General features: G+C 30.3%; 3 protein-coding genes across 6 annotated transcripts; 2 read left to right on the top strand and 1 right to left on the bottom strand.

The window, feature by feature from the left end:
* Positions 1 to 5,927: 5,927 nt before the first annotated feature.
* On the top strand, positions 5,928 to 12,480 carry LOC127245178 (coatomer subunit beta-1-like). 3 transcript variants are annotated; one of them, XM_051265925.1, is made up of 6 exons: positions 5,928 to 6,037; positions 6,815 to 8,882; positions 9,303 to 9,812; positions 10,614 to 10,699; positions 11,351 to 11,570; positions 12,330 to 12,480. In XM_051265925.1, exons 2-5 carry the CDS (start codon positions 6,828 to 6,830, stop codon positions 11,553 to 11,555), a joined length of 2,856 nt encoding a protein of 951 aa, XP_051121882.1. In that variant the 5' UTR covers positions 5,928 to 6,037; positions 6,815 to 6,827; the 3' UTR covers positions 11,556 to 11,570; positions 12,330 to 12,480. The 3 variants fall into 3 exon arrangements, with proteins under 3 accessions (XP_051121882.1, XP_051121881.1, XP_051121883.1); XM_051265924.1 differs by lacking the exon at positions 12,330 to 12,480 and having other exon boundaries at positions 11,351 to 11,792; XM_051265926.1 differs by lacking the exons at positions 5,928 to 6,037; positions 12,330 to 12,480 and having other exon boundaries at positions 6,842 to 6,969; positions 7,041 to 8,882; positions 11,351 to 11,792.
* A 538-nt stretch (positions 12,481 to 13,018) lies between these two features.
* On the top strand, positions 13,019 to 14,157 carry LOC127244925 (uncharacterized). Its single transcript, XM_051265522.1, has 2 exons — positions 13,019 to 13,300; positions 13,786 to 14,157. The coding sequence occupies exons 1-2, from the start codon at positions 13,106 to 13,108 to the stop codon at positions 13,852 to 13,854; spliced, it is 264 nt and encodes an 87-aa protein (XP_051121479.1). The 5' UTR covers positions 13,019 to 13,105; the 3' UTR covers positions 13,855 to 14,157.
* A 2,647-nt stretch (positions 14,158 to 16,804) lies between these two features.
* LOC127244883 (probable E3 ubiquitin-protein ligase RHC2A) lies at positions 16,805 to 21,001 on the bottom strand. 2 transcript variants are annotated; one of them, XM_051265464.1, is made up of 3 exons: positions 19,412 to 21,001; positions 18,914 to 19,042; positions 16,805 to 17,216 (listed from the first exon to the last, which is right to left on the bottom strand). In XM_051265464.1, the coding sequence occupies exon 1, from the start codon at positions 20,822 to 20,824 to the stop codon at positions 19,631 to 19,633; it is 1,194 nt and encodes a 397-aa protein (XP_051121421.1). In that variant the 5' UTR covers positions 20,825 to 21,001; the 3' UTR covers positions 16,805 to 17,216; positions 18,914 to 19,042; positions 19,412 to 19,630. The 2 variants fall into 2 exon arrangements, with proteins under 2 accessions (XP_051121421.1, XP_051121422.1); XM_051265465.1 differs by having other exon boundaries at positions 18,914 to 19,031.
* Between the last annotated feature and the right edge of the window lie 6,526 nt (positions 21,002 to 27,527).

Genomic DNA, 27,527 nt, shown 5'->3' with positions numbered 1-27,527 from the left:
TTTCCCTAGTGTATGGTTAAGGATTGTTTACCGTTGCATGATATATATATATATATATTGTCTGTATTGATTTGTGCATCCCTTAGCTGTCATGCTTATCTCTCTCTTTGTGTTGCTCTGCGGCTGTTTCTTTTCTGTCTTAATTGAGTTTGAGAATTTAGATTTTCTTTATTAAAATAATATTCCCTCCCTCTCGGTTTAAAGTACTTTTTAGAATTTTTGTAGTAGATTAAACAATACTCTCTCCATCCCAGAATTATAGTTTTCAGTTGGGTTTGACACGAGATTTTAAAAATATTGATATTATATTGGTAGTTGGTAAAAAGTACGGATAAAAGAATTTTTTGCCCGTATGAATATATTAATGTAAAAAGTAATGACAATTGTGTAATAATAATGAAAAAAATAAGGGTAATTTTATAGTGATATGATTATTTATAGAAATGAGACTATTGTTTTGAGACGGATAAAAATGGTAAACATGACTATTGTATTGGGACGGATGGAGTAATATAATTTTATTGATCGCAAATTTCGTGCTGATTCGCAAGTCATCATGATGTTGATTTGATCAAATCAGTATATGTCATATGAGTGACTAATACATGTTTCTACATATCTCAGCTAATTTTGTATTATAAGATAACATAAGCTGACTTATAATATGATAATATTACAAATATGTATAAATGTATATTGGTTATCCCTATAGCATATGTTGACTTACAGGATCAACATCTTATCTATGTCCAACTTTTATCATTTGTGTTTTAGTCTATATTTATAAATTAATTGTATATATAATAATATAATTGTAAATTATGTGAGTGAAAAAATATTTTATTATTAATGAGTGATTAGAAAAGTGACTTTGAATAGAACATATGGATGTATTGATTTAATAGTTGTAAATTGGGATGTGTTTTGAAATAGAAAAATTATCAAAAATTTTGGATTATTGAAATTATTATCCAGAAAATATTGAAAATTTTGGTACAGTGATATTTGCAGGGTTTTGAATAGTAAATGTTTGAATTAAAACTATTTAATACCCTTAGCAAGAAGATTGTCATTTGATTGGTTTGAACCCATGACCTTATGGTTACAAGTCCAACCCCTATAGTAGGTCATCCCTTACAGGATGAGCTAGGTTTATTATTGTTGATTAGGTTAATTGTATTAGCCTTTATATATATATATATATATATATTATATTTTATTTTATTAAAAATTAATTTTACATTTAAAATATCATATCAATATCTATTTTTATCGCATATAATTATTTAAATTTAATTTTTAATATAAAAAAAATCAAATCTACAAACAAATACCGGTAAAATATTCATTTGTAAAAATTTTGATAGAATTTATTAATTGTAATTTTTTAAAAAAAATATATTACCCCTTCATTCCGGTAAAATAACCATAAGAGATGAAATCATTAACTATAAGTAAAAAAATGATATATAAAATTTAAAAAAAATGATAAAATATTCTATTTGTTGCGGTTCATGTATTCATTTATTTTATTTTATTTTTGCATTACGTTAAAAAATTATCATATTTTATTATCAGTAAAAGTGTGTAAGACTGTTTTGATATTTTTGTTTTTTACAAATAAAATAAACATTTTTTTAAAAAAAAGTTAGATGTATTTTTGTATTTAGATATTATTATTTTTTGGGTAAACTGTTTTTTTAGTCCCGTAATTGGACCCCTTATATTTTAGTCCCGTAAGTGGAGCATGTCGCAAACTAGTCCCATAAGTGAAAAAATTTCGCTGTTTTAGTCCTCTGGCGTCGGAGATGCCTGCGTGGCTCGCCGGAGGTGACGTGTCCGCCAGGTGTCGCTGACCTGGCGGATACGTGGATTTTTTTATTTTTAATTTTCATTTTTTTATTTTTTTTAAATTTATTTTTAATTTTTTTTATTTAGTCCAATTAAAAAAATTAAAAAAATAATAAAAAAACAATAAATCCACGTGTCCGCCAGGTGTAGCTGACCTGGCGGGACACTTGGCGGACACGTTACCTCCGGCGAACCACGCGGGCGTCTCCGGCGCCGAAGGATTAAAACAGCGAAAATTTTTCACTTATAGGACTAGTTTGCGACAGGCTCCACTTACGGGACTAAAATGATAAAGAGGTCCCAGTTACGGGACTAAAAAAACAGTTTACCCTTATTTTTTTATTATAATTGAAAATAGATATTTTTAAGTTGAATGGACGAAAATAATAAAAACGATCATTGAATTGAGACAGATGAAATATATATTTATACCATGGAACTCTTATCATTTTGGGCTCTAGACGAGAGCTTCTTTCTTGGGTTTGAACCTAATGGTACATGATACATAAAAAAAAAAATAAATAAAATTTGCTGAAATTATAATATCAAATATGAAAATTTTTATACTGTAACTTTTGATACACTAAATGATTCAAATTTCCGATATATAATACCATGGTACCCTTAATTATATTCTTAAAACTTATATAATTCTTTGATTTTTAACAATATCATAGTCAATATACTAAAACTTGATCTCAATGAGATTATATTACTATGAAACTTGAATAGAGATATAATAACCAATCGATCATTTTTAAATGTAAATACGAAATATTTTTACTAGTATATAATTATATATTTGTGTATGAATTATTCGATATGCAACAAGAGTAATTCAATGTACAATATACTCACCTTCACTCACACATAATAAATGCACATACACACACATATATTTATTATACATATTTATCATTAATATTGTTGGGAAGTAATTTATCGAACAAAACACGTTCGAATACTTCAAAGGGCCAACTCTCGAAGCGTAGACGATCCACAATTAAAACAACTTAACAACAAATAACAAAGCATAACACGAAACAACATAGACAAGGTGTTTGTTGACCCGATTCGAATATCAACCAATGTACGTCCGGGGAATACCAATTCAGGAAAGATTATACTAATTAATACTGATTATAAAACATGAACGACCACAACTCCTTCACCCTAACTCATATCATAGTTAACATAGGAAAATACCTCCACAGTTTCACGTTATTACGCGTACTAACAACTACCATACAGCAGGGCAGCTCAGAGCCCGATTATCCTCTTCGGTTGGAACTCCTTTAACTCCTATCTCCAGCAACTCCTCCGGTGAGTATCAATGTTAAACAATAGTTCAAAACATGGAGAAAGAAGGGCGAGGGCACACACAATAATTTCTCTTTCTAAATTTTGGCTCTCAAACCTCACTTACCATCAAACTTTTTGTCTTATATGGTTGTATATACCATGTAAGTGCAACATTAGAAAGAACAACACTTGTTAATTTCTCTTTGCATGAAATGGAATGAAGTGTTCTCAAATAATTTTGTACGTTTTTTACCATCGCAAAATATCATGTTTGATTATTTTAGGCATTTAAGGAATTAGACACATTAAATAAGGACAAATTCACAAAATTGAGTGACTGACTCCCTGCAATCTCTATGTGCTAAAAATAGAATAATTTGTTGCAGCATCAAGAAAATATATTTATCTATATACCAAAATAACAAAGAATTTTTTTCATACATAATAATATTCACACACCACCACAACCGTATAGACATATTTATTTACTTACCAATATATATTGTTTATTATATAACAATAACATTTATATTGAATTTTACATTTTTTTATTTTTTATTTTTATTTTTATCAACAATCTTTGATACACACACAATTCAATCACGGTATGTACATGCATGTATGCATACAAAAATAAATATTTCCCCCGTCCCATTGAAATGTTGTCATTTTCTATTTTCGTCCGTCTCAAAACAAGGTTACCATTTCCTTTCATAATTTAGTAATTGTACTACATACCTAACATAATAAATACCCTTTCAACTTACACTATGTTACACACATGTCCTTATTTTTATATTACACAATACTAATAGGGGTATTTTCGTCTTTTTCACCACAATCTATTATAATACTAATATTTAAAAATTTACGTGCAAAAAGTAAACGACAACCTTGTTCCGGGACGGGATGAAGGGAGTATATTTGTTATAATTACGACCTATCCTCACCCCATTTATAATAATGTCATATTTTTAACAATCTTCAAACCTTAGATGTATCGGGTTCCCTGGCCAGGCTTAGGGCTCAAATTTTTTGGGGTACTTATATAATTTTTTTATTAATTATTATTTATCAATATATATATATATTATAATTATTATAAATATATATAATATTAAGATATTTATGTTACAATTTGTTTAATTGGATTTAAATTTAAGTTTTTTTTTATTTAAAATTTGATGTAAATATATTTTGATATGGCAATTTTATTAAAAATAATACCATTTTTTTTTATTAAAAGAAGAATAAAATTGACTTTATGCGGGTAGATATTTTGAATATTAATAATTATATTACTCAATACATAGTACAAATAAATAAAAGAAAAAAAAATAAAAATACCTTATAGTCTCTAATAATAAAAATCAATAATATTTGTGGAGTAAATTACGAAAATTATATATATTTATTTGTGTAGATCAAACAAATTCAAAATTTATTTAAAAATAATTAATTTTATACTCTTTCTGTCATGACTTTTAGATGACCTATTTGTTTTGAACACCGTTATTTAAGTAGTATACATTAGTGACTATAATATTATTTTATTATTTTGTATATTAATATTGTTGTTGGTATTTTAAAAATATAAGTTAATATATATAATTAGGAAGACATTCTTTTATAATGTGGGAAGCCGCAATCGCTATCGAAAGTGCGTACTAAAATATTTTGAATATATGTATAAATATTTTTAATACTCTCACTCCGTCCCAAAAAAATTATCTTGTTTTTTCATTTTCGTCCGTTCCAAAATAATTGTCTCGTTTTGTTATTTAGTAACCGTAGTCTCCGCTTTATAACAAAATTATTCCTACTTTTTCAAACCACCCATAATTATTATCTAACTTACTTTTTAAAATTCTTCAAGGTCATTTTAGTCTTTTATATTTTATTTTATATTACTTTCAATTAAATACTATTATTCTTTAGTTCTCGTGTCTAACACCCAATAAGAACGTCTCTTTTGGGACGATGAAATATTATATATCAATAAAATATATACAATATATATTACTTTGTAAATAATAAATTTTTATATAATATATATAAAATATATTTATTTATTTATAATTAACTTACAATAATTTCATAAAAAATAAATATTTAAAATATTTATTTATTAAAAAAGGATTTAAATAATTTTTTTTTCTTGAGTAAATCCAATGGCCAAGTGTAAAATGATATAAATTTAACTTAATTAATTTATATTTATTAAATATATTTAATTTTTAAAGTGATTATTTATTTTAGGACAAGAAAAGTGATTATGACGGAAGGAAAATAATATTCAGTTTGGTAAATAAATATTATTAAAAAAATATAAATATATACACATTAAATATATAATGTATACATTATTCATTAATAAAAAATTAATCATTTAACACAAAATATTATTTATTATATAATTTCATACAACATACTCATTATTTATATAGAAAATAATGAATAATAGCTAGTTAAAGGATTTGTTTAAATAGGAATTTTTGGAGATTTTTAAAATTTTGAAAAATTTGAAAAAAAGTAAAAATTAGTATTTGATTTGATATTTTACGAGAAAAATATATATTTAATATGATATTTTTTTAAAAATCAAATTATGTTAAATGAGTGAAAGTGTACCAAGTAAATTTAAAGGTACGTATGATTCAAATCCGACATAGTATATTCTTTTGATCTAAACAAAGAAAGTGGCGCGCCAATGCTAAAACGCGACTCTGTGAAGTCGCATTTTGAATATTTTATTTATTTTTCAAAATTTGGGAAGCCGATGTAGGGTCCGACTGCTCGTTGAAGTGGTTCTTCGTACAAGGCAGGCACTGGCAGTAACAAATTCACGACGCCGGACGCCGATCGCTGCGCTGCACGGTTTTCGGTGATCTCTTTGTTTTTTTTTTTTTTTTTGCCTCATTTGCTCGTCGTTTTGTTGTTTGATTTAATCAGACTGTATCTCGATTAATTTCGCTCTGGACCTGTACTGCCTGAAATGTGTTTAGTGCTTGTTATGCATGGATCGAATCGAATCTCAGTATTTTGGTTGCATATATTAAGCTTAACCATCCAATCGATAGTAGAGCCTGTAAATGGATGGATTTGTCATTTGTGTGATGTTGATGGATCTGAGTCGCGAGATTGAATGTTTTCTCTTATGCATTGTCGTCGTTCAGATTTATGGCTAGAGTTAGAAAATGGTTATGTGGATTTAGCTTTCTTCTGTGCTAATTAACTATGATTAATTTTTGTATATTTCTGATGCAGTTGATATTTAAATTTACGAAGTTCTCGTTTGGGTTATTATAGCTAGATACACATTCAATGATGAGTAGCCATTTGCTATACTTGATTCCTTGATGAATGGTTCGTTTGAGTGGTTGAATGTTGGAAGTTTTTTTCGGTCAAAATATTTTATTAATTGATGTCATCAACTTTCATGTTTCTTGATCTTTTGAGTTCTAGTTAGAGCTGATTCGGAAGTTTGAAAGTTAGTATATACAATTACTAGATTTGATGCACGAATACCATGAAAAATGCTGTTGTTCACTTTAGTATTTTGAGGCATCTATGCTGTGGAGAATGTTTCTGAAGTTTATTAAAATTTTATCGAGAAAGTAGATTCTTGTTCTGCTAGTAAAATGATGAATCTAATGATCAGATAGCTAGCAAAAATGGAGAAATCTTGCTCTCTTCTCGTACATTTTGACAAGGGCACACCGGCTCTATCTAATGAGATCAAGGATGCACTAGAGGGAAATGATCTTCCAGCTAAGATTGATGCCATGAAAAATGCTATAATGCTTTTACTCAATGGTGAAACTCTACCTCAACTTTTCATTACTATAGTTAGATATGTTTTACCCTCTGAGGATCACACTGTTCAGAAGTTGCTGTTGCTCTATTTGGAGATAATTGATAAGACCGATGGAAAGGGTCGTGTGCTTCCAGAAATGATCTTAATCTGCCAGAATCTCCGGAATAACCTACAACATCCTAATGAATACATCTGTGGTGTCACACTGAGATTCCTTTGTCGGCTTAGTGAAGTGGAGATCATTGAACCTTTGATCCCGTCCATTATGTCAAACTTGGAGCACCGCCACCCTTATGTCAGAAGAAATGCAATTCTTGCAGTTATGTCAATTTACAAGCTCCCGCAAGGTGAGCAGCTCTTGGTTGATGCTCCAGAAACAATGGAGAAGTTTCTATCGACAGAACAGGATTCATCAGCCAAAAGGAATGCCTTTCTTATGCTCTTCAATTGTGCCCAAGATCGTGCTATTAATTACCTATTGATTCATGTTGACAAAGTGTCGGGCTGGGGGGAACAGTTACAGATGATTGTTCTAGAGCTTGTCCGGAAAGTTTGTAGGACAAATAAAGCTGAAAAAGGAAAATATATCAAGATTATTATTTCTTTATTGAATGCTCCTTCAGCGGCTGTTGTTTATGACTGTGCTGGGACACTTGTTTCTTTGTCTTCTGCTCCCACAGCTATCAGAGCTGCGGCAAATACATATTGTCAGCTTCTTCTCTCTCAGAGTGACAATAATGTTAAGCTCATTGTGCTTGATCGATTGAATGAACTCAAATCTTTCCACAGGGATATTATGTTTGACATGATAATGGATGTTCTCAGGGCATTGTCAAGTCCTAACCTTGATATCCGCAGGAAAACACTTGACATTGTTCTGGAACTGATTACACCCCGTAATGTCAATGAGGTGGTTCTTACTTTGAAAAAGGAAGTTGTGAAAACTCAAAGTGGGGAGCTTGAGAAGAATGGGGAGTACCGACAGATGCTCATTCAGGCTATCCATTCTTGTGCAATAAAATTCCCTGAAGTAGCCAGCACAGTAGTTCATTTATTGATGGATTTCTTGGGAGACAACAACATTGCATCTGCGACGGATGTTATTGTTTTTGTGCGAGAGATTATTGAAACCAGCCCTAAGTTAAGGGTTTCCATTATCACAAGGCTTATGGATTCTTTTTACCAGATACGAGCAGCAAGAGTTTGCACCTGTGCTCTTTGGATTATTGGGGAGTATTGTCTATCCCTTTCTGAAGTCGAAAGTGGCATTGCAACAATAAAGCAATGTCTTGGAGATTTACCCTTCTTTTCGGTTTCAGAGGATGAGGAGAAAAAGGAGGGAGCTGAATCTTCAAAGAAAGTGCAACAGCCAACTTCAATGACAGTTTCATCTAGAAGACCGGCCATCCTTGCAGATGGAACTTACGCCACTCAAAGTGCTGCCTCTGAAACTGCTTTCTCAGCTCCTGCTTTAGTTCAAGGATCTTTGAGCCTGGGAAATTTGAGAGCCCTCCTCCTTACTGGAGATTTTTTCCTAGGAGCAATTGTTGCATGTACTCTAACAAAGCTCATTCTGAGATTGCAGGAGGTTCAACCATCAAAGATTGAAGCGAACAAAGCATCAGCTGATGCGTTGATAATTATGATTTCGATATTGCAGCTGGGGCAATCCTCAGTTCTTCCGCACCCAATTGAAAATGATTCTTATGACAGGATTATTCTCTGCATAAGATTGCTGTGCAATACAGGGGATGCTATTAGGAAGATTTGGTTGAAGTCCTGCCATGAGAGTTTTGTCAAAATGCTTTCAGATAAACAGCAGCGTGAAACTGAAGAAATCAAAGCTAAGTCTCAGGTTTCTCATTCACAGCCTGATGACCTCATTGATTTTTACCATTTGAAGAGTCGCAAGGTAAAATCCTTTTATTTGGGATGCTTTGCATACATGTCTTGGATTTGAAATCAATATATTTTTCTAGTTGAGTTGGAACCAGCACTGTATTCCCATCTTTACCTGCCCTTGTTATGCTCCGTTATTCTGCTTTAGGATTCTCTTGTAATGTCTTCCTTACTGTTTTTTTTATCAATTTACTAATCTATGGTTTTAAAACTGAACCAGCATCCATTCTTTCCTTTGCTTTATATGCCTTTCTTTCGGGATTGCATACTTTCTTAGCATATCAAGCCGATGATCAATTCACATTCATATTCTGTAAATGTGGAAAAATATTACCAATAAGTTCATTACCTCAGGTGTGATATTTATACCTGAGGTTTTTATTGGATGCTGAAATTTAATACCTGTATTCCTTTCATTGTGTTATTTGCTTAGGGCATGAGTCAGCTAGAGCTGGAAGATGAGATTCAGGATGATCTTAAGCGTGCTACTGGGGAATTTGTTAAAGATTCCGATGATGAAAATAAATTAAATCGCATCATTCAACTTTCTGGATTCAGTGACCCTGTATATGCTGAGGCTTATGTGACAGTTCACCATTATGATATTGTTTTGGATGTTACAGTTGTTAATAGAACAAAAAGTACTCTGCAGAATTTGTGTTTGGAGTTGGCTACAATGGGTGATCTGAAGCTTGTTGAGCGCCCTCAGAATTATACTCTAGCACCCCAGTCTAGCAAGCAAATAAAAGCAAATATTAAGGTCTCATCCACTGAAACTGGAATCATATTTGGCAACATTGTTTATGAGACCTCAAATGTGCTTGAGCGAACTGTTATTGTCCTCAATGATATCCACATTGATATCATGGACTACATATCACCAGCCGTGTGCAGTGATGCTGCTTTTAGAACCATGTGGGCAGAATTTGAATGGGAGAACAAGGTAATACGATCACTTTTATGTCTATATTGACATCTAAGTTATTTGTTTCCCCAAATAATTTACTTAACAAATATCTCATTTACTAGAATAATACTTTTCCCACTGGTGTTCGACCTTTTAGTTCTTTACTGTTTGTGGTGAATAAGTTCATTGTGTCGAGTCTAAACTTTTTCAAAACTATGGCTGTGTTTAGATATATTTTGGAAGTGTTCTAGTAATTTGGTTGCTTTGTGAGTAGTGAAATTGAATGATAAATACGTGTTGGGTGATGTAATTACCTATCTGGATATGAATGATAAAAAATGCTTGGCATTTTTTTGTTTGTTTGTTTTAATATTTTTTCCTACACACCCTTGACTTCTAGAATATTGGTAGTTTATTTGTAATTTTCTCATGAAGCATTCAATAATTAATTTCGAACGATGATACTACATAATTGATTTATGCAGTAGATATTTAGATTCTTTATCATCACTAGAATGAGTTTTTGGACTACATATTGATGATCTAAGTATGCTTTATTTGGTATGCCCATTTCATGTCTGCATTTTCAAGTTCCCAGTTCCATTTGTGTGATTGCAGGCTTGTTGATTTACATCATTTTAAAGAAACAATATTTTGTTATATCTTCATCCACAAACTATTGTATGGTCTTGTTTATTATTTTTGTAAATATGATTCTGGGCATAATTTATTCATCTATTCTAGGTGTTGCTTTCTTGTTTCTCCCTGCCCTCCTATCAATTTGGTGCTCTTTGGTTGTTCTATTTTAACAAGTTCTCCTTTGATTTCTTTTCCTAGGTTGCTGTGAACACGACAATTACAGACGAGAGAGAATTTCTCGACCACATAATCAAATCTACCCATATGAAATGCCTGACTGCACCGTAAGTCATTCTTTTATTTTCTCATATACTTTAATTTATATTCCAAGTAGGCTTAAATTGCCCAAGAATTATATACTAACTCCGTTCTTTAAAAAATTATTCATTTTTTCATTTTGGTTCGTCCCATAACAAAGTATTTATTTTTATTTTTAGTAACTATACTATCTACCTAACGTTACAAATATCATTTCAATTTACAATATTTTACATAAATGTCATTACTTTTATATCGTTTTATATCGTACGGATAAATAGATATGGGACGGAGGGAGTATAATCTCATACTGTAGCACAATATAAGAAAAGTGTGACATTCTTTTAGTTTGTTTGTCTTAGTCACAATAGTTTAATTCAAATATAATTATATACCGATGCATATGAGGTTGCAAACGAGTGACTAAAATTTTGGATGAGTTGAAAAGAAATACATCTCCCTATAGTATCCCTTTTACTGCTGAATTCTTTCACAAACGGAATCACTAGCAGAACTTTCATCGGCGACTAGTTTAGTATGAGCTCAACATATTTACCTAATTAGTTTCATCATATATGAATCCCTTTCGCATTGTATTTTTATCTGAAGTTGCTCCAAATAAGCAAAACTTGTGTCCCTTTCTTAATGCACCTATCGTTTTTGTCGATCATTTCTAGATCTGCTCTAGAAGGCGAAAGTGGCTTCTTGGCTGCTAACTTGTACGCCAGGAGTGTCTTCGGGGAAGATGCTTTGGTAAATGTCTGCATCGAGAAACTAACAGACAGCAAACTCGATGGATATATTAGAATTCGGAGCAAGACTCAGGGAATTGCTCTCAGCTTGGGCGACAAAATCACTCTCAGACAAAAGGGCGGCGACTGATTATCGATCTTTCTGGTAATTTGATCATATTACTCTCTCTATTCAGTAGTTCACTCATCTTTTGAAACCAGTTTTTGATAATATCCCATTTTGGTGCAACATATTATTCCTAGTAACATTGTCTGTGTCTTGAGTTGGTTGCCTGCAATATATAGTTGTTGGAGTAGGAATAAACATGTCCGATTGAAATCTTCTCGTTTAGTTTGTCAACCTCATTATGAAAATAAGAAATGACAAATCGGGATAATTATGAATTCTGTAAAAAAAAAAAATTAAATATAGTTAATATTTAAACATATATTTTGATTTTTTTAATCATATATATTAAATTTACTTTTAAACTATAAATATTATTAATTATATAAAAAATAATATCATAACTAATTAAACAGTTTTGCTTTAAATATTAAATACCATGTCCTTAATCAAATGATTCAGTTTCGGTGGGATGGTGGGAGTATATAAATGTTACTTACATGGCAGCAAAGATATACATTACCAAAAATAGCAATGAACACACAAGTACAAACAACATAAATATTGGTAAACACAAGTTTCTCGGCAACTAAATACACAATAAAGGGAACAAAGGCTACACCTTATTAAATTAAAAAAAAAATAAGATTTGAAAATACAATTGTAATTTCCCACCTTGTACATCCATATGATATTGTTTTGGGCTGAATCCGCACGGATTTTTTTTTGGATATTCTTCAAAAGGTCTCATTCTAGTAGAGTTTATTTGGAACTTATAAGGTATAATTTTCTTCACAGCTTCCGACGTGGGACTTGGGTTTGCACCCCAACATGGACTCATCGTCGAAGCGTATGAGAATTTCATACACCATGGCGGTTTCAATCCTTCGAACAACTCGGAGGATATTTTTCGGAATCGCACAATGAGAATAAAAAATATGGACAATGAGTTGCTGTTTTTTTTTTTTTTTCACAATAAAATGTGAGTGTAATCATTTTTTTTTAATTATTTTTTTAAAGAATAAAACAAAACATACATATACTTAGATATGTGTGTTGTAGATATGTGTGTTGTTTTGGGATTTGGATTTTGAATTGAGATTTGAATAGTATAAATTTTGAATTTGAATAGTTGTACGATGAGATCTAAATAGGTGTTGATGTGATGTTTTGAATGAAGAATTGATTTTTAGTATAATATAAAAAAATAAAAAATAAGTGTTTAATTTGATATTTTTGGGGAAAAAAAATTAGATGAATAGTCCAATCCCCAAACAAACACACCCTAAATATATTTTCGAAATACATAACAAAGTTCAATTCAAAGTCTATAAAGAATAATAGTAAAATTGTAAATGAGGCCAATAAATAACCAAATAAGAGACTCCATAACTATTATTATTATTATTATTCTTATTATTTCTTGGAGTGCTTAATAACTTAAAAAAAAAAAAAAAGAAAAAAAACCATAACGCTAAAATTCAATCTTCTGAAAAAATAGGGCAAAAATCGGAGCCAGAAAATTCCTAAATTTGACCTTTACTTATACAGAAGAAATCATTTCCATCTTCGGAATGGCGAAAAGGCCGAGTGCAGCTGGGATGATCGGGACGGAAGGTGTCCGCCGGAGAAGGGAAGGATGGGCATCGTCACCGCCGTCGCTGTTGACTCGTACGGTCAATTCGGTGTTCGCCTTTGTCCGCTTTGCCGAGTTCGAGATCCTCTTCGTCCTTTTCTTCTTCGTTGCTTTCCTCATCTTCAAGGATCTGGTTAGATTTATGCCTCCGATTTTATCCATACCTCTATTCTGCGTTAAATTTACCTAGATTCCGTTTATTCTGATTCGGGATCACCATGGTAATCAAGCATCTGGTAAAATAACGGAAAGAAAAAAAAAGTAGTCCTACTGTGCTATAAACGAGGAAACATGTATGAAAGAACAATTTAACTAGTGGATGAACTCCGTAAGAAATTAAGAGTTGCTGGCTGCGTAATTTTTGTTCCTACAGTATTAAAGTTTTCCTATATTTCCATGGTTGTGTTGTGCGATGCATTTCGTACTTTGTTTTTAATTTTTTTATCCAATGCATTTAGTCTCAATTATAATGAAGTCAGTGAATTTTCGTGCTTAGAAATTATCCAATTCCAAATTTTATTCAAAGTTCAGATCTTAGTGAATGTTCATGTTTGTTTTCCTTCAATTGTTCATTGAAATGCATCTGATACCAATTCATATATCTGAAATGTTATGCAGACCTCAAGACCTGAATACAACGACATATTTGTGAAGAAGCAAGGTGCATATGATTGGTGGGTTCACTAGCAAAAAGGGGCATCAAAATGCAGCTGTCTCAGATATGTTGCCTGTACGTAATGGTTAGTTATTTTATTTTTTTCCGGTCATTAGAGATCAGAGGTTGAGGATGATGACACAGACAATATATATGGAGATATATATATATATACATATATATTTGTCCAAGTGAAAATATTGCTGTGATGCATACACTTCGGTTATTTTCATTGCGTGATTGCATGCTCTTGTTGGACTACTAGAGAATGTTGTGAATTAAACGAAAGGGTTGAGATTCTATTTTTATAAATGAAAAGTATTTACTTGAGTTTACATTCATGCATGCATTTCATAGAATAAAAAAAAATAAGTAAGACCTTTCCATGTGATTGAAAACTTGTAAACTCCTTGTGCTATCTATATGTGGATAAATACGGAACCCGAGTAAAGGTAGGGATCCTTACACTCTGGGCCTATTTCTAATTTCATAAAATTCATGGTCTGCTTTAGAGGATGAAACTGCCACTACTTCTTCCCATTCGTGTAATCGGGGTCATGTTAGTATCCGTTTTTTTATAACAAACCGTTTGTTTTTAAGCATTGGATATGCTCGACATTGCTTGAATAATTAAAGCTTCATCTCCGTCACTGCTTTATTCTTGCAAGTTCTACGTTGTGTCGCATTTTATATCTTTGCTGTTCCTTCTGGTTGGTTAACTAGCCTTACTTGGAAGAATTGGCAATCCTGCAAATTTGGAAAAAATACAAATGCTTTTGATTACAACTTGACCGTACAAAATAAATGTTGCCTTTGTATATTTGCTCGTTCGCCTTCCTAGTAGAATCCCGGTGATTGCGTGGCATACTCTCTATTTGTTTACAATTTCTTGAATTTGGGTGTTTTTCATTGCTTGTCATCTTGATGCACAAACCTCACTAACATTCATATACAGAATCTGATATCACTTGTCACAATTTTTCTTGCAAGTTCTTAGTTGAGTGGTATTTGAGCTAGAGGCCATGTTAGCTGTGTAAATATATGTCTGTAATATCAAGAAGAAAAATGTCAGTAAAATCTTCAACATAGACTCTTTTTGGAGAGAAGGGAATAATAGGCAGAATTCTATTGATGAATGGATAAAATTTTAAGAGACCATTGCTGCATGGAATCAAATACTCACTCTGTCCCCATCGACGTTTATTTTTTGCATGTAGATTTTTTAATATTAATATTATGTAATAAAAAGAGAAAAATTGCCTCCTATGAGTATTGTATAATATATCGTATTTATTATATTAAATATATAATATAATTGCTAAATTAAGAAATAGTAACATTTGTTTTTAAAATGAAAAATGACAATTTTTTAATGTAACTTCTAAGTACAGTACTTCTGATTCCGCACAAAAATTAAGTGCTTGGGCTTCAAAATTAGGCTTGAAAATGATTTGGGCCGGGCCGGCTCGGCACAAGTAAAAACTTGGGCCATAATTGGTCCTGTGCAATCGGGCTTTGCGTCACCAGCATGATTATTACATAAATTTTAGTTTATATATTTTTTTTTAAAAGTAAATGTGGCCCGGAAAATAATTTTTAAATATTTTAAATTTTTATATACAAAATATTTTTTTTTAAAAAAAATAAATAATAAAATATCAAATTAGGTAGGAGTTTGTGCATAAAGTATTTTCCAGGTGTCAACTGACCAAACATAAACGGAACGTTGGCAATTTCTCATTATTCATTTATTATTTTTTAAATAATTCTTTTTAAACAAATAAAATTTGATAAATTTGCTCATAATCCCTGTTATAGTTTAAAAGTTGCATCCTTTTCGCTCATGAGTTAAATTTTTCATTAAGTTTTAATTTTTTTTTTTTGTGTGATTTTAATAAATATGTACTATAGAATATCTTATATTTTATTTATTACATAAAATTTTTTATATTAGATTAAATTATGCATAATATATAGTTTTTTCACAGCTAATATTTAATTATAAATACATACTTAATTAAAAATGATAAAATATTTAAATAGTATTTTTTAAAAACAAAAAATAACTAAATAATTTATCAAATATTTATCTAATGTTTAAAAAAAATATATAAAATAAATGATTAATCAATTCTTTATTTATTTGTATATTCAAATAAAACTATAGAATATTTTACCTGTTTTATTTCTATCATAATCTGATGTGTATTTATACTAAAACACAAGAAATATTATGCAATTTATCCAAAAATATTATTATTCAATAATTTAAAAAACACGATGGACTCTTACGCAATTTTTAGGATAGTTTTGTGCAATGTTGTCTAAAATACAAGAAAATCATATACCCCCTCCGTCCAACTTGTTTATTATTTTTATCCGTTCTAAAACAATAGTCTTATTTCTATAAGTAACCATATCACCATAAAATACTCTTAATTTTTATTTTTATTACACAATTGTCACTACTATTTACATTAATACACTCACACAAAGACAAAAAAGTCGTTTATTCATATTTTTTACCAACTATTAATATAATATCAATATTTATTAAATCTCGTGTCTAATCCAATTAAGACTATATTTATGAACGAAGGAGTATAACTTTTAAGTAATAAAAGAGAATGATATAGTTTTACAAACACAAGTAAATTATAAATAATTTTTCAGAACCTCTTAACACCCAAAATGCATTGGATAGAGAGCCAGTGGGGCTAATAATTAGGGCCGGCTCGACCCAATTTTGAATTGTATTGGGTTGGGACGGTCCTTCAACCCAATTTTGAATCGTATTGGGTTGGCATAGTCCGATTCGAGATTGGGCCTAGAAATGTAAGCCCAAGCATAACTCAATTTGAAACTGGTGCTGGGTCTTTTTTATTTAATATTTGATTTAAATTAGTCAAATTGCAAATAAATTTTACTATTTTTTTAAGGTTAAAAGAAAAATAAATATATTTAAAATTTTAAGGGTTTAGAAATTGAAATTCTAAAATTTATTCGCAGTTCGTGCGCATTTAAATCAAATACCGTTAAATAAATACCACCAAAGGGGTTAAACTTTGATGCTGCTACCCGAAAGTGCACACCGGATAAACCCCCAACCGCACCTAATACCCTGCAAACTAGGCCCGACAAACAAGTTACACTAGCGAATCATGTGTGACAGGTAACCTGAAACATCGGATTTAAACCTATGACCTCACCGTCACAAGTCCAATCCCCACACCACGACACTACTTACGACCACCAGACTTTTTTATTCTGGCCTTCTTTGAAGGGAGAAAGCCTTCGACAGAGCTACTATCTTTTACATGTCAATGCCATTGCTATTCGAGGCTGACGCACCATCTCTAAATCTTAGGTTCCTTCTCCCTTTGTAGGATCATCACTGGGAAAAATAAATATGACATTTTAGTATCAAAGGTTAAGGGCTCAGAAGCAGGATGGACTTTGTTCTTCCAACACAAATTTTCAATTGCAATTTCTCGGGAATTAAAAAAATATATATTTTTTATTAAAAAAAATGATAGATAATTGGGGATAATTTTGAAAATTTAATTAAAAAGTAAAGTAAACGAAGAGCAAGAATTTAATAAAATCAGTAGTATTTATTTTAAATAAGTGTTAAATTAATAATAATAATTAAACGTTTGATTTGTTGACTTGGCCAAAACGGACTAAAAAAAATGAAAATAAAATTGACAGACAGATGAAGTAATAAATAATAGTAAAAAACTTTTTAAAAGATAAAAAAACTTCAAATACTTATTACAAAATATCAAAAAAATCAAATATTAATATAATATACTCCCTCCGTCCCAATGCAAGGTTGTCGTTTACTTTTTGCGTTGTGTAATATAATATAAGTTAAAAATGTATTTAATATGTTAAGTAGATAGTACAATCGACTGACAAAAATAGAAAATAACAATATTTCAATGGGATGAAAGGAGTATTTTATACTTTTGACATAATTCCACGTGTCACATCAAATATCAATCCATCTAAAAATGCTGCGTGAATATAAAATTCTCGGGTTTACTCAAAAATTTATCTTGATACAGTCTCACATTTGATCATTCAAAAATAAACAAAAATGCAATCAAAACAATTAAATTGACTAGAAGAAATAAAGCTTAGAAAATAATGAAAAAGAAATACATAAATTTAAGCTCTGAAAAATACTGGAAGCAATATATATATATAATAAAAGAATATATATTTATATCATATCATAGACGACGTTCGTTATAGAGAATAAAATTGCATAGAGACGAAAGTAAGGAATGGAATTTGAGAGAAATGAAATTGACTAGAGAATAAAAATTAATTCTCCTATTTGGTAAAATAGAAAATTCAGTCGAAAAATATAAAAAAATTATAGATATATAAATGGATAAAATAAGAATAAATAATTAAGTAGATAAAAAAAAATTAACGAATGAGAATTCATGGAAAATATTTTTGATAATTTCTTTTTTTAAAAAATTATAAAATATATACGATGTTTTTTTAAAATTATATTTTAATACAATTTCTTAAAAATCGTAAAAGTTAAATACTTTAACAATAAATTGAATTTAATTTTTGTAAAATTGAAATAATATAATTTTAAAAAATTATAAAAATTAAATAGTACAAAAAAGATTTAAAAAATATATACAGGAACATCATTTCTCTCCAATAAAAACAGAGAAATAAAAATGATGTATTTTTTAAGTTCCATTTCTCTAACTCAAACAAACAAGAGAAATGAGACCATTTCCATTTCTCTGGCCTCATTTCTCTGTACCAAACAGACCCTAGTGTTTTGATGTTTATCCTCTAAAATATAGATTAAAGCCTAGTCCATGAGCCAAAAGAAAACCTTTTGATGCCATAATTTTTGGCCAAGGATAACATGTCACATTTTACAATTCAAAATAATTTAAATTTAAAAATCTTAGACAAGTCAAATATATCTGAATGGAGCCATAATACTTCTCTAAAAAGAAAAATATAGAATCACTTCACACTAATACATATACCAATAAAATGAAATATGGAAAACTAAAATCAATTTCAAAACCAAGAATTACTACTTACCTAATTAGGAGAGAACCAACCAAGAACAGGTACAAAATGGCTGTTTGTTGGGTCAAGAACCGTCGAATGAATCCTTCCGTATCAAAAAGTAACTCAGTCATCGATCTCATCTCGCATGCTGCAATTAAACTACACATAACATCAAGATACGTCATAAAGACACGATCCTCGGACATACTCATTTATGTTCGAATGAATCCAAAAAAATCAAGAAAGGATAAAGGCCAACAACCAAACTCACCATCATCGACGTCACGAACAAACAAACAAACAAAAGCAACACACTTTTCCGAATGACATCAATCATAATTAAACAAAACATATGCACAAAAGAACGGATAACAAAATGCCCATCAAGAAAATTATCCACAGCATCAAGACTTCGAAGAATTACAAAACGAAGCATACAATAATCGCATTATAACAAGTAAACTACATATAGCACCAAGATAGTAATAAGAGCACAGTGAATTTTTAAATCCTTAAAATTGAAATAACCTTCGCGAAGCAGGGCCAGTTCTACCATTAGAGGACCTATCAATTCGGAACCCATTCCCCGCCCACCCCTCCATACCCCATCCCCACTTTTCGCTACCTACATTCCCCGCCATTGCCATTGCCATTAAGGGCGCTGCAGCAAAATCGAATACCAAGAACCACCAATCATCCATCATCCATCATCCCCGACTATATACATATATAAAACCCACTCGGGCTTCACCATCTCCTATCACCCTCGTCGTTAACTTCAAAACCCCAACCTCTACGTCGTCTAGAGGCAGAGCTAAACACTGAGGCCATTCCCCGGCTAGTGACGCTCATTCTAGAATCTAAACTCGAGCTCGAATGCGACGATTCAGCTCTACCAAAGCACCCAAACATTCTCTGCAAGAATCTCCTCAATCCAACCCTCTCCCTCGACACACTCCCTCTCGAACCCCACGAAATCCGCCTCGGGACGCCATTGTTGTTGAATCCGCCGTCCATTTCGGTGTACACCACCGGCAATTCCCTCTCCCCGCCTCTTCTCCCACCGGAAAACCTGCCGACGGCAAATCCGCCGCCAGGTAATCTCCATATCGTCAATCCAACCGTCTCGTCGTCGTTTCCTATCTCATTGTGTCCTCTGTTACCATCTACGTTTCCGGCGGCGGCGTTGCTGTTCTCGTTATTGTCTGTAGGCAGCTCGTGGCGGCAGACGGGGCAGGAGTTTCTCAGAGTCAGCCATGGCAGAATGCAGTCCTGATGGTAGAGATGCTTGCAGGGCATCTCCCGCGCTTCCGCCCCCAATTCGAAGGCCTCTTTGCAGACGGCGCAGTACTCCTCGACGTCGATGTGCTGATCGATTATCTCTATCGTCGGCATCGATTCAATCGCCGCCTTCGACGCCGGCGGGTTGTTGTCGATTCGCCCAATCCCGTTCGCCTCAATTTGGGCCAATTGATCCAACAGCCGGTCGAATCCAGACCCGAGAAGAAACTCCGACATGCTCGCCGGCAACGGGCGCAGACCCGACCCGGATCCATCATCGTAATACAGTTCGAATCCACCGCCGGGGGCCGCCCGGCCGCCAGATCCGCCGCCTCCTTCGTTGGAGCCACGGAGGACGATGACAGGATTGAACGGCGACCGATCGCCCCCGTTCCTACGGCTTCTCCTCGGCCTAGGGCTTGACCCTCGCACCGTACCCGTACCCGATCCAGGAGTAGGGTCCGAATCCGGGTTCCGCATCATGTACATCGCGGCGGCGGGGAAGCGGCGCCGCCGCGAGTCCGACAGAGAGGATCTGGAGGAGGCATCGATTTCTTCCACAAAACCGCCGCTGCAATCGGGGCAATTAATCGAATCTTGGCTCCAAACCCTCACGAATCGGTTGCATCTGTAGCACCAGTAAGTCGAAGACGCCGACATGAATTTACAAAATCAATCAAACAATCACAAAATTATCTTCAGCAGAAAAAAGAAGGATCACAATATTTCAGATCTGAATTTCTTTCTTCCTCCCAGAATTAAAGGGGAGAGAGAGAGAGAGCAGAAATGCTAGAGCGAGAAAGAGATAAGGGGGGTGGGGGGGTAGGGGGGCGGTTCGATGCAAAGAAATGGGAAATCGAAAAAATTGATAACTGATAATACGAGTGGGGACATGTTTGGTAATAAATTGGGTCAGCCTCAGCCGCGGTGAGTATGAGAAAACCGAGTGCGGCGACTTAAAGCGTGCGATCGACGCTGCCCATGGTCCACACGTGTTAAATTCTATAGGATAATTTTTTATTTATTTTTATACGTTCAAACTTAATTCATTTTTTTTTAAATTTTTGTTTGTCCATAATAAATTGATAATTTTCTATTTTATTTTATAAAAGTTATTAAATTAAAATATATTTAATAAATATAAATTAATTTAATTAATTGTATAATATTTTTTTGTTATCTAAACTTATTCTAGTTTAATTTTAGTAAAAAATATTAATTTTTTTTACCTTTTATTTACCAAAAAAGAAGTTTCTATTTATCTGTACCCGATAAAATAAACATATAATTGGATAACGAATAATATATAATATCATAGAATCCACTCAAAATATTTTTATTTTTATAAGAAAATAAATATTTTATTTATTTTTAAAATTTCATATTTTTTTATAAAATTAGTTTATGATAATTATAAATAAATAAATATATTTTTTTATTTACTTAGTATTATAGAAAATTTTATTCTTTACAAAATGATATTCATATTGCATATTTTTTAATTGCAATATAATTTTTAAAATATTTAAATATATATTCTAATTTTTTAATCATATACATATTAAATTTATTTTAAAACTATCAATATTATTAATTACATAAAAAATAATAAAATAATACTACATCCGTCCGACTCTAAGGATCTCATTTACTTTTTGAGTGTTGATATTTTAATATTAATTACTATATCAAAATGTAGCACAAATTAAGAAAAAATTACAAAAATAGACATTTGTAAAAAAAATAATTATACAAATATAAGGATATTTTTAATGTTAAATACAATCTTGCAAAAAATAAATGTAATTTTTAAAGACGGACGAAGAGAGTATTATAAATCATTATTATTAATTAATTAAATATTATTGTCTTAAATACTATGTCACTGATGAAAAGTGTCAATTGAACGGAGACATTGGAAGTACATAATTTTGAATTTAATTAAAATTTTAAAATATTTTTATTTTTAATTATGGAAAGGGAATTTGTATTTTGTGTATTTTTAGTTGGGTTCGGGTTCCCAAACAGATTATTATGCAGCTAAACTTGGACTATTGCCATCACTCAATTATTGGATTGGGAGCAAGGACTATGCAGCTCTTGTTCATGTAAGCTCCATGGACCTCGACACCAGATCGATCTTCACCTTTTACAAACGAAATAATTCATTTGGCGTGGGACTCCCTGGAGCTCAAAGAAAATACACGAGAAACCTACTGACGCTACAATGCACATGTCTCGTCTGCTCTCCAAGACACAAACAAACACGAATATTATTAGAATTAAAGCAAATTATAGTTAGGGTGTGTTTGTCTGAGTTTTGGATTTTGAGCTGTGATTTGGACAGTAAAAATTTGGAATTTGAATAATTGTATGATGTAATATAAATAGGTGTTGATACGATGTTTTGAATGTAAAATTGATTTTTAGTATAATATAAAAAATAAAAAATAGATATTTAATTTGATGTTTTTTGTGGAGAAATTAGATGAATAGAGTAAATTCAATCGAATCTCCCGAACAAACACACAGTATAATTATAACTCAGTCCAATTTCAGAATATATACTCCCTCTGCTGAATAGTTAAAAATAATAATAATAAAAATAATTTTATTTTTATTTTTCTATATAAAATTAATAATAAGATAAAATTAGTAAATAAGATGACAACATTAAAATATTTATAAAAATTAAAATATTTTTAAAATAATTATTTTGTTATTGAATAAAGAAAATACCATTTGTATTTTTAGCAAAAATATAAAAAGTACTATGTACTCTCTTCTCAGATATAATGTGAGATATTTAATTTTTGGCACAATTTTTTTAAAAATATAATTATATTTTAAAATTTATACTTTTTTATTATAATTAAATTATTTATTTATTTTAATTTTAATTTATAATTATTTTTATTAATTCTTACTAAGTATACAATACCTAAAACTTCGTGTCTAGGGAGTATTAAGTATGATAATTTAAAAATTATGTTATAAAATAGAAAAAAAATGTGTTGAGTTTTCTATTTAGGTGATGTGATAAAATAAAATGTAGTATGTAGAGAAATAATTATTTTTTATTTCAAAAATATTAAAAAATATGTTGGATAATAAAAAATATATATTGCAAAGTATATTAAATAATAATTTATCTATTTTTTTATTTTGGTCCGTCTCATAACAAAATATATATTTTCTTGTTTAGTAACTGTATTATCTACCTAACATTACAATACCCTTTTAATTTACAATATATTACATAAATGTCATTAACTTTATATCATAATACTAATAAGGTTAGTTGAGTTTTTTTTACTTTTATTTATATTATATTACAATATAATACTAATATTTCTAAAACTCCGTGTAAAAAACGGATAGATGGATATGAGACAAATCAAATAGTATTTTATTTGTTGTTGAAGTCTCTTTTATTTTAAATTAAAAAGATAAATGATATAACTAAATAATTTATCAATTATTTATTTAATACTCACTCTGTTTCAAACACCTGCAATATTTTCTTGGTATGTCCCAAACACTCTGCAACATTTCTAAAGTATGAAATAATTAATTATACTTAATCTCTGCCCCACACTTTATCCCCTCACATCATCCAAATAAAAAAATAAAATATATATTTCTCTCTCCATCACATCACCTAATTTCTAAATTATTCTACTTAATACTACTCACCTAAAAACTCGTGCCAAAAGTAAATGTTGCACATTAGTTTGGGACGGAGGGAGTATTTTTTTAGAAATGAATCTAATTTTGTTTTTTCTTTTTAAAAAAAAATATAAAATAAAAGAAGTGATCAATTATTTATTTATTTATTCTATTTAAATAAAACTATTTAAGATATTTAAATTCTTTTATGTATATAAAAGTTGCATAATTAATTTAATGTTTAGAATTATACGTTAACTATGGATATAGATAGTGATTTGTATTTACTTTAATTTAATATAAAAAATTTCAAGAAATATTGAAGGGTGTGTTTGTTTGGGGGTTGGATTTTGAGTTATGATTTGAACAGTAAAAATTTTGAATTTGAATAGTGTATTATATGATATAAATAGGCGTTGATGTGATGTTTTGAATGTAAAAATCGATTTTTAGTATAATAAAAAAAAAAAAAAAAAGGTGTTTGATTTGATAGTTTTGAGAGAAAAAAAATAGAATGAACAGTGTATTTAAAATCCAATTCTCAAACAAACACACCCTGATATTTATGTATTTATACTAAAAACACAATACATATCGTACAATTTACCCATAGAGTTACGACTCAACAAATTATATAAAAAAATATGAAATAAAAATGTTTAAATTGGTTTGGGAATTTAATCTAATTTCTTTTACGAAGTTCTTTTTAAATTTTATTTTTTTATTTTAGTTGTCTCATAACTAAGTATTCATTTTTTATAGTAACTGTATTATCTATCTAACATTATAAATACCCTTACAACTTACAATATATTACACAAATATCATTATTTTTATATCACACAATACTAATAAGGTTATTTGAGTTATTTCTACTTTATTCATACTACGTTCTAATATAATACTAATATTTCTAAAACGACGTACAAAAAGCAAATGAATATATAGTTATGGGATAGAAGGAGTATATTTTTTAAATTTCAGCTGCTATAATTAGTAGTCTTATATTTTAATTTATTGCCAAAATTGACCAAATTGTGAGAGTCGTTTAGGCTCAAGCAAGAGGTGCTTCGAAGAATTATTCAAAGATAGAGAGAGAGACAGTCCAATAAAAGAGTTGAATGAAGTACATACACTCGATCATTTTTCTCCTATCCCCACCAATCTCGGTTTTTATTTATTTATTTATTTATTTATTTATTATTATTATTATTATTATTATTATTATTATTATTATTATTTTATTTTATTTGTATTTATCATTTTATTAATTAAATAGGAGTATTGGGTTATCTATTTTATATTTTTATAAAATAAAATTATAACATAGAGTAATTCATAGAGGTTGGTTAGGTTAATAAATCAACGTTGACAATACACAATACAGTCATATGCTTGATGCAAAGTGCAAACACAGTCTTGACAACTTAACAACAAATTTTGACAAGGTTTGGAGGCATTTTTTGCTTGAAGGTTAGATTTCGAGTTTGACCACGAATGGATGTATGAAAAAAAATAAAAATAAAAAAGAATTTAAAAAAATATATATGATGTATTGTTTTTAGTGTTTTAACAAAATTAGTAAGAGAAAAAAATTATAGCAGAGTTGGTAAAAATAGATATGGTCTGGAAATTCAATCGGAGTCCGTTACAAAAAAAATTGTGTTTGAACTTAAAAAAAACATTTTTTAAAGAATTCAATTGTGCTTAGTCCAGTAGGAGTCTAAACCAGGCTGCCCAAACTCATCAAAATTGGACCGTGCCCCAATATGTACATTAATTTTTTTTTAAAAAAAATATATTCCATCCGTTCCAAAATTGGGTTATTTTTGACACGAGATTTAAGGAATATTGATATTATATTGATACTGAGTAAAAAATATGAGTAAAAGACTTTTTTGCCCTTGTAAGTGTACTAGTGTAAAAAGTAGTGGCAATTGTATAATAATAATGAAAAAGTCAGGGTAGTTTTATAGTGATATGATTATTTATGAAAATGAGACTATTGTTTTGGAACAGACAAAAATACTAAACAAGACTATTGTATTAAGATTAAAGTAGTATAATTTAATAAATATATTAGCAAATAAATTTACATAAAAAATAAACATATAGTTCACAATTGTTTGATTCTTGTATGACCAAATAATAAGTCATGAGTTTGATTTTCACCGGCACGAAAAAACTGGACCAACCCGATTTGTCACCTCTACTTAATAGTGTGAGATGAATTTATAACTGTAAGATCATAAATTTGCTTGCTACAATGGTTGATTGGCGGTCCCGACTGGTGTGGTCAGACAATGAATTCCTTTGTAAATATCATTGAAATGGAGACTCATAGGTTATATAATTCTTGGTTTGAGTGACATTGTCGGGGTGCAAATTCAAATCTCAAACTGGATTGAAGAAAAATCTATATCTGTCTCGCATGAAATCTACTGTTACAATGCCTTTTAAAAAAATTTCAAAAATAAATTTGTACAAATTCAACTCAAATTTAATAATATTTTACTAATATTTAATTGGTCAAGTGCTAGCAGAGTTGGTCATAATAACTCAATATCATAATAATTATTATTATTAATTTTTATTTTTACTGACAATTTAAATATTTATTAACCCTTCTTTTCTTTGAAAAAAAAAAGTTAAAAAAATGTCACATTTCTCACAACCCTTAGGCCCAATAATAAGTCCACAGCCTTCCATATGAATCCATAATAGAAATAAATAAAATTAATTGAAATTCAAAACAACTACTCCTTTCTTCTCGAAAATATAGTTTTAATTGAGTTGTATACGAAATTTAAGAAATATTGATATTATATTAGTAGTGGGTAAAAAGTATGGATAAAAAACATTTTTTCCCTTGTGAGTGTATTAATGTAAAAAATAGTGGCAATTGTGTAATAAAAATGAAAAAAAATAGGGGTAGTTTTATGGTGATATAGTTATTTATGAAAATAAGACTATTGTTTTGGGACGGAAAAAATGGTAAACAAGACATATTGGGACGAAATGAGTAATACATGACTTTAGGGTCTTTTTGTTGCATTTTGGAAGGAGTAGTTGGAATTTTGATTTTAGTGTTGAGAAATAAAATGTTTTGTTGTAAGTTGAAATGATATATAATACTCTCTCCATCCAGTCAGAAAGTATACATATTTCTATTTTGGGACGTCCAATTACAAAGTAATCATTTCATTAAATACCCCGTTTTTTCCACAAATACCCCTACTTTACATCACATCATTACTTTTATACCAAAAAAGTAAGGGCAAAAATGTCATTTTACTACTTTTACCTACCCACTATAATTAAAATACTATTATTCTTTAATCTCCGCGCCAAAAATAATTGTATACTTTTAGCTTGGACGGAGGGAGTATATAAATGATTAAAAATAATAATTTGAATATTTTAAAATCTAAACTTCAATAAAATAGGTTAATAAAAATGTATTTAATACAACTAAACAAAAAAAAAAAAGTCTATATTTATAACCAATCCAAAAAATCGATTCAGATCTTATATGATAGCACCCAATTTTTACGATTCGGCGGGATCAATCTATATTGATTGACCGCCTCCAGTAGATTCACTCTATTACATAAGTGGATTCCCATTTCAATTGAAAAAGCAAATAACGTTTTTACATAATCTTCTTCTGTCCCAATAAATGATTCTTCGAAAT

The sequence above is a fragment of the Andrographis paniculata genome, unplaced genomic scaffold (genome assembly GCF_009805555.1).
Source record: "Andrographis paniculata isolate CXL003 unplaced genomic scaffold, ASM980555v1 Contig21END, whole genome shotgun sequence".
Classification (NCBI taxonomy): domain Eukaryota; kingdom Viridiplantae; phylum Streptophyta; class Magnoliopsida; order Lamiales; family Acanthaceae; genus Andrographis; species Andrographis paniculata.
This window is presented reverse-complemented; position numbering and strand designations above follow the sequence as displayed.

What these genes read in the sequence shown, in the direction of transcription:
- LOC127245178 (XM_051265925.1), top strand. Translation starts at nt 6,828, where the DNA reads ATGGAGAAATCTTGCTCTCTTCTCGTACATTTTGACAAGGGCACACCG. An exon ending in ACCATTTGAAGAGTCGCAAG is followed by an intron (nt 8,883 to 9,302) that starts GTAAAATCCTTT and finishes TTATTTGCTTAG; the next exon opens with GGCATGAGTCAGCTAGAGCT. An exon ending in AATTTGAATGGGAGAACAAG is followed by an intron (nt 9,813 to 10,613) that starts GTAATACGATCA and finishes TTCTTTTCCTAG; the next exon opens with GTTGCTGTGAACACGACAAT.
- LOC127244925 (XM_051265522.1), top strand. Translation starts at nt 13,106, where the DNA reads ATGGCGAAAAGGCCGAGTGCAGCTGGGATGATCGGGACGGAAGGTGTC. An exon ending in TCCTCATCTTCAAGGATCTG is followed by an intron (nt 13,301 to 13,785) that starts GTTAGATTTATG and finishes AATGTTATGCAG; the next exon opens with ACCTCAAGACCTGAATACAA.
- LOC127244883 (XM_051265464.1), bottom strand. Translation starts at nt 20,824, where the DNA reads ATGTCGGCGTCTTCGACTTACTGGTGCTACAGATGCAACCGATTCGTG.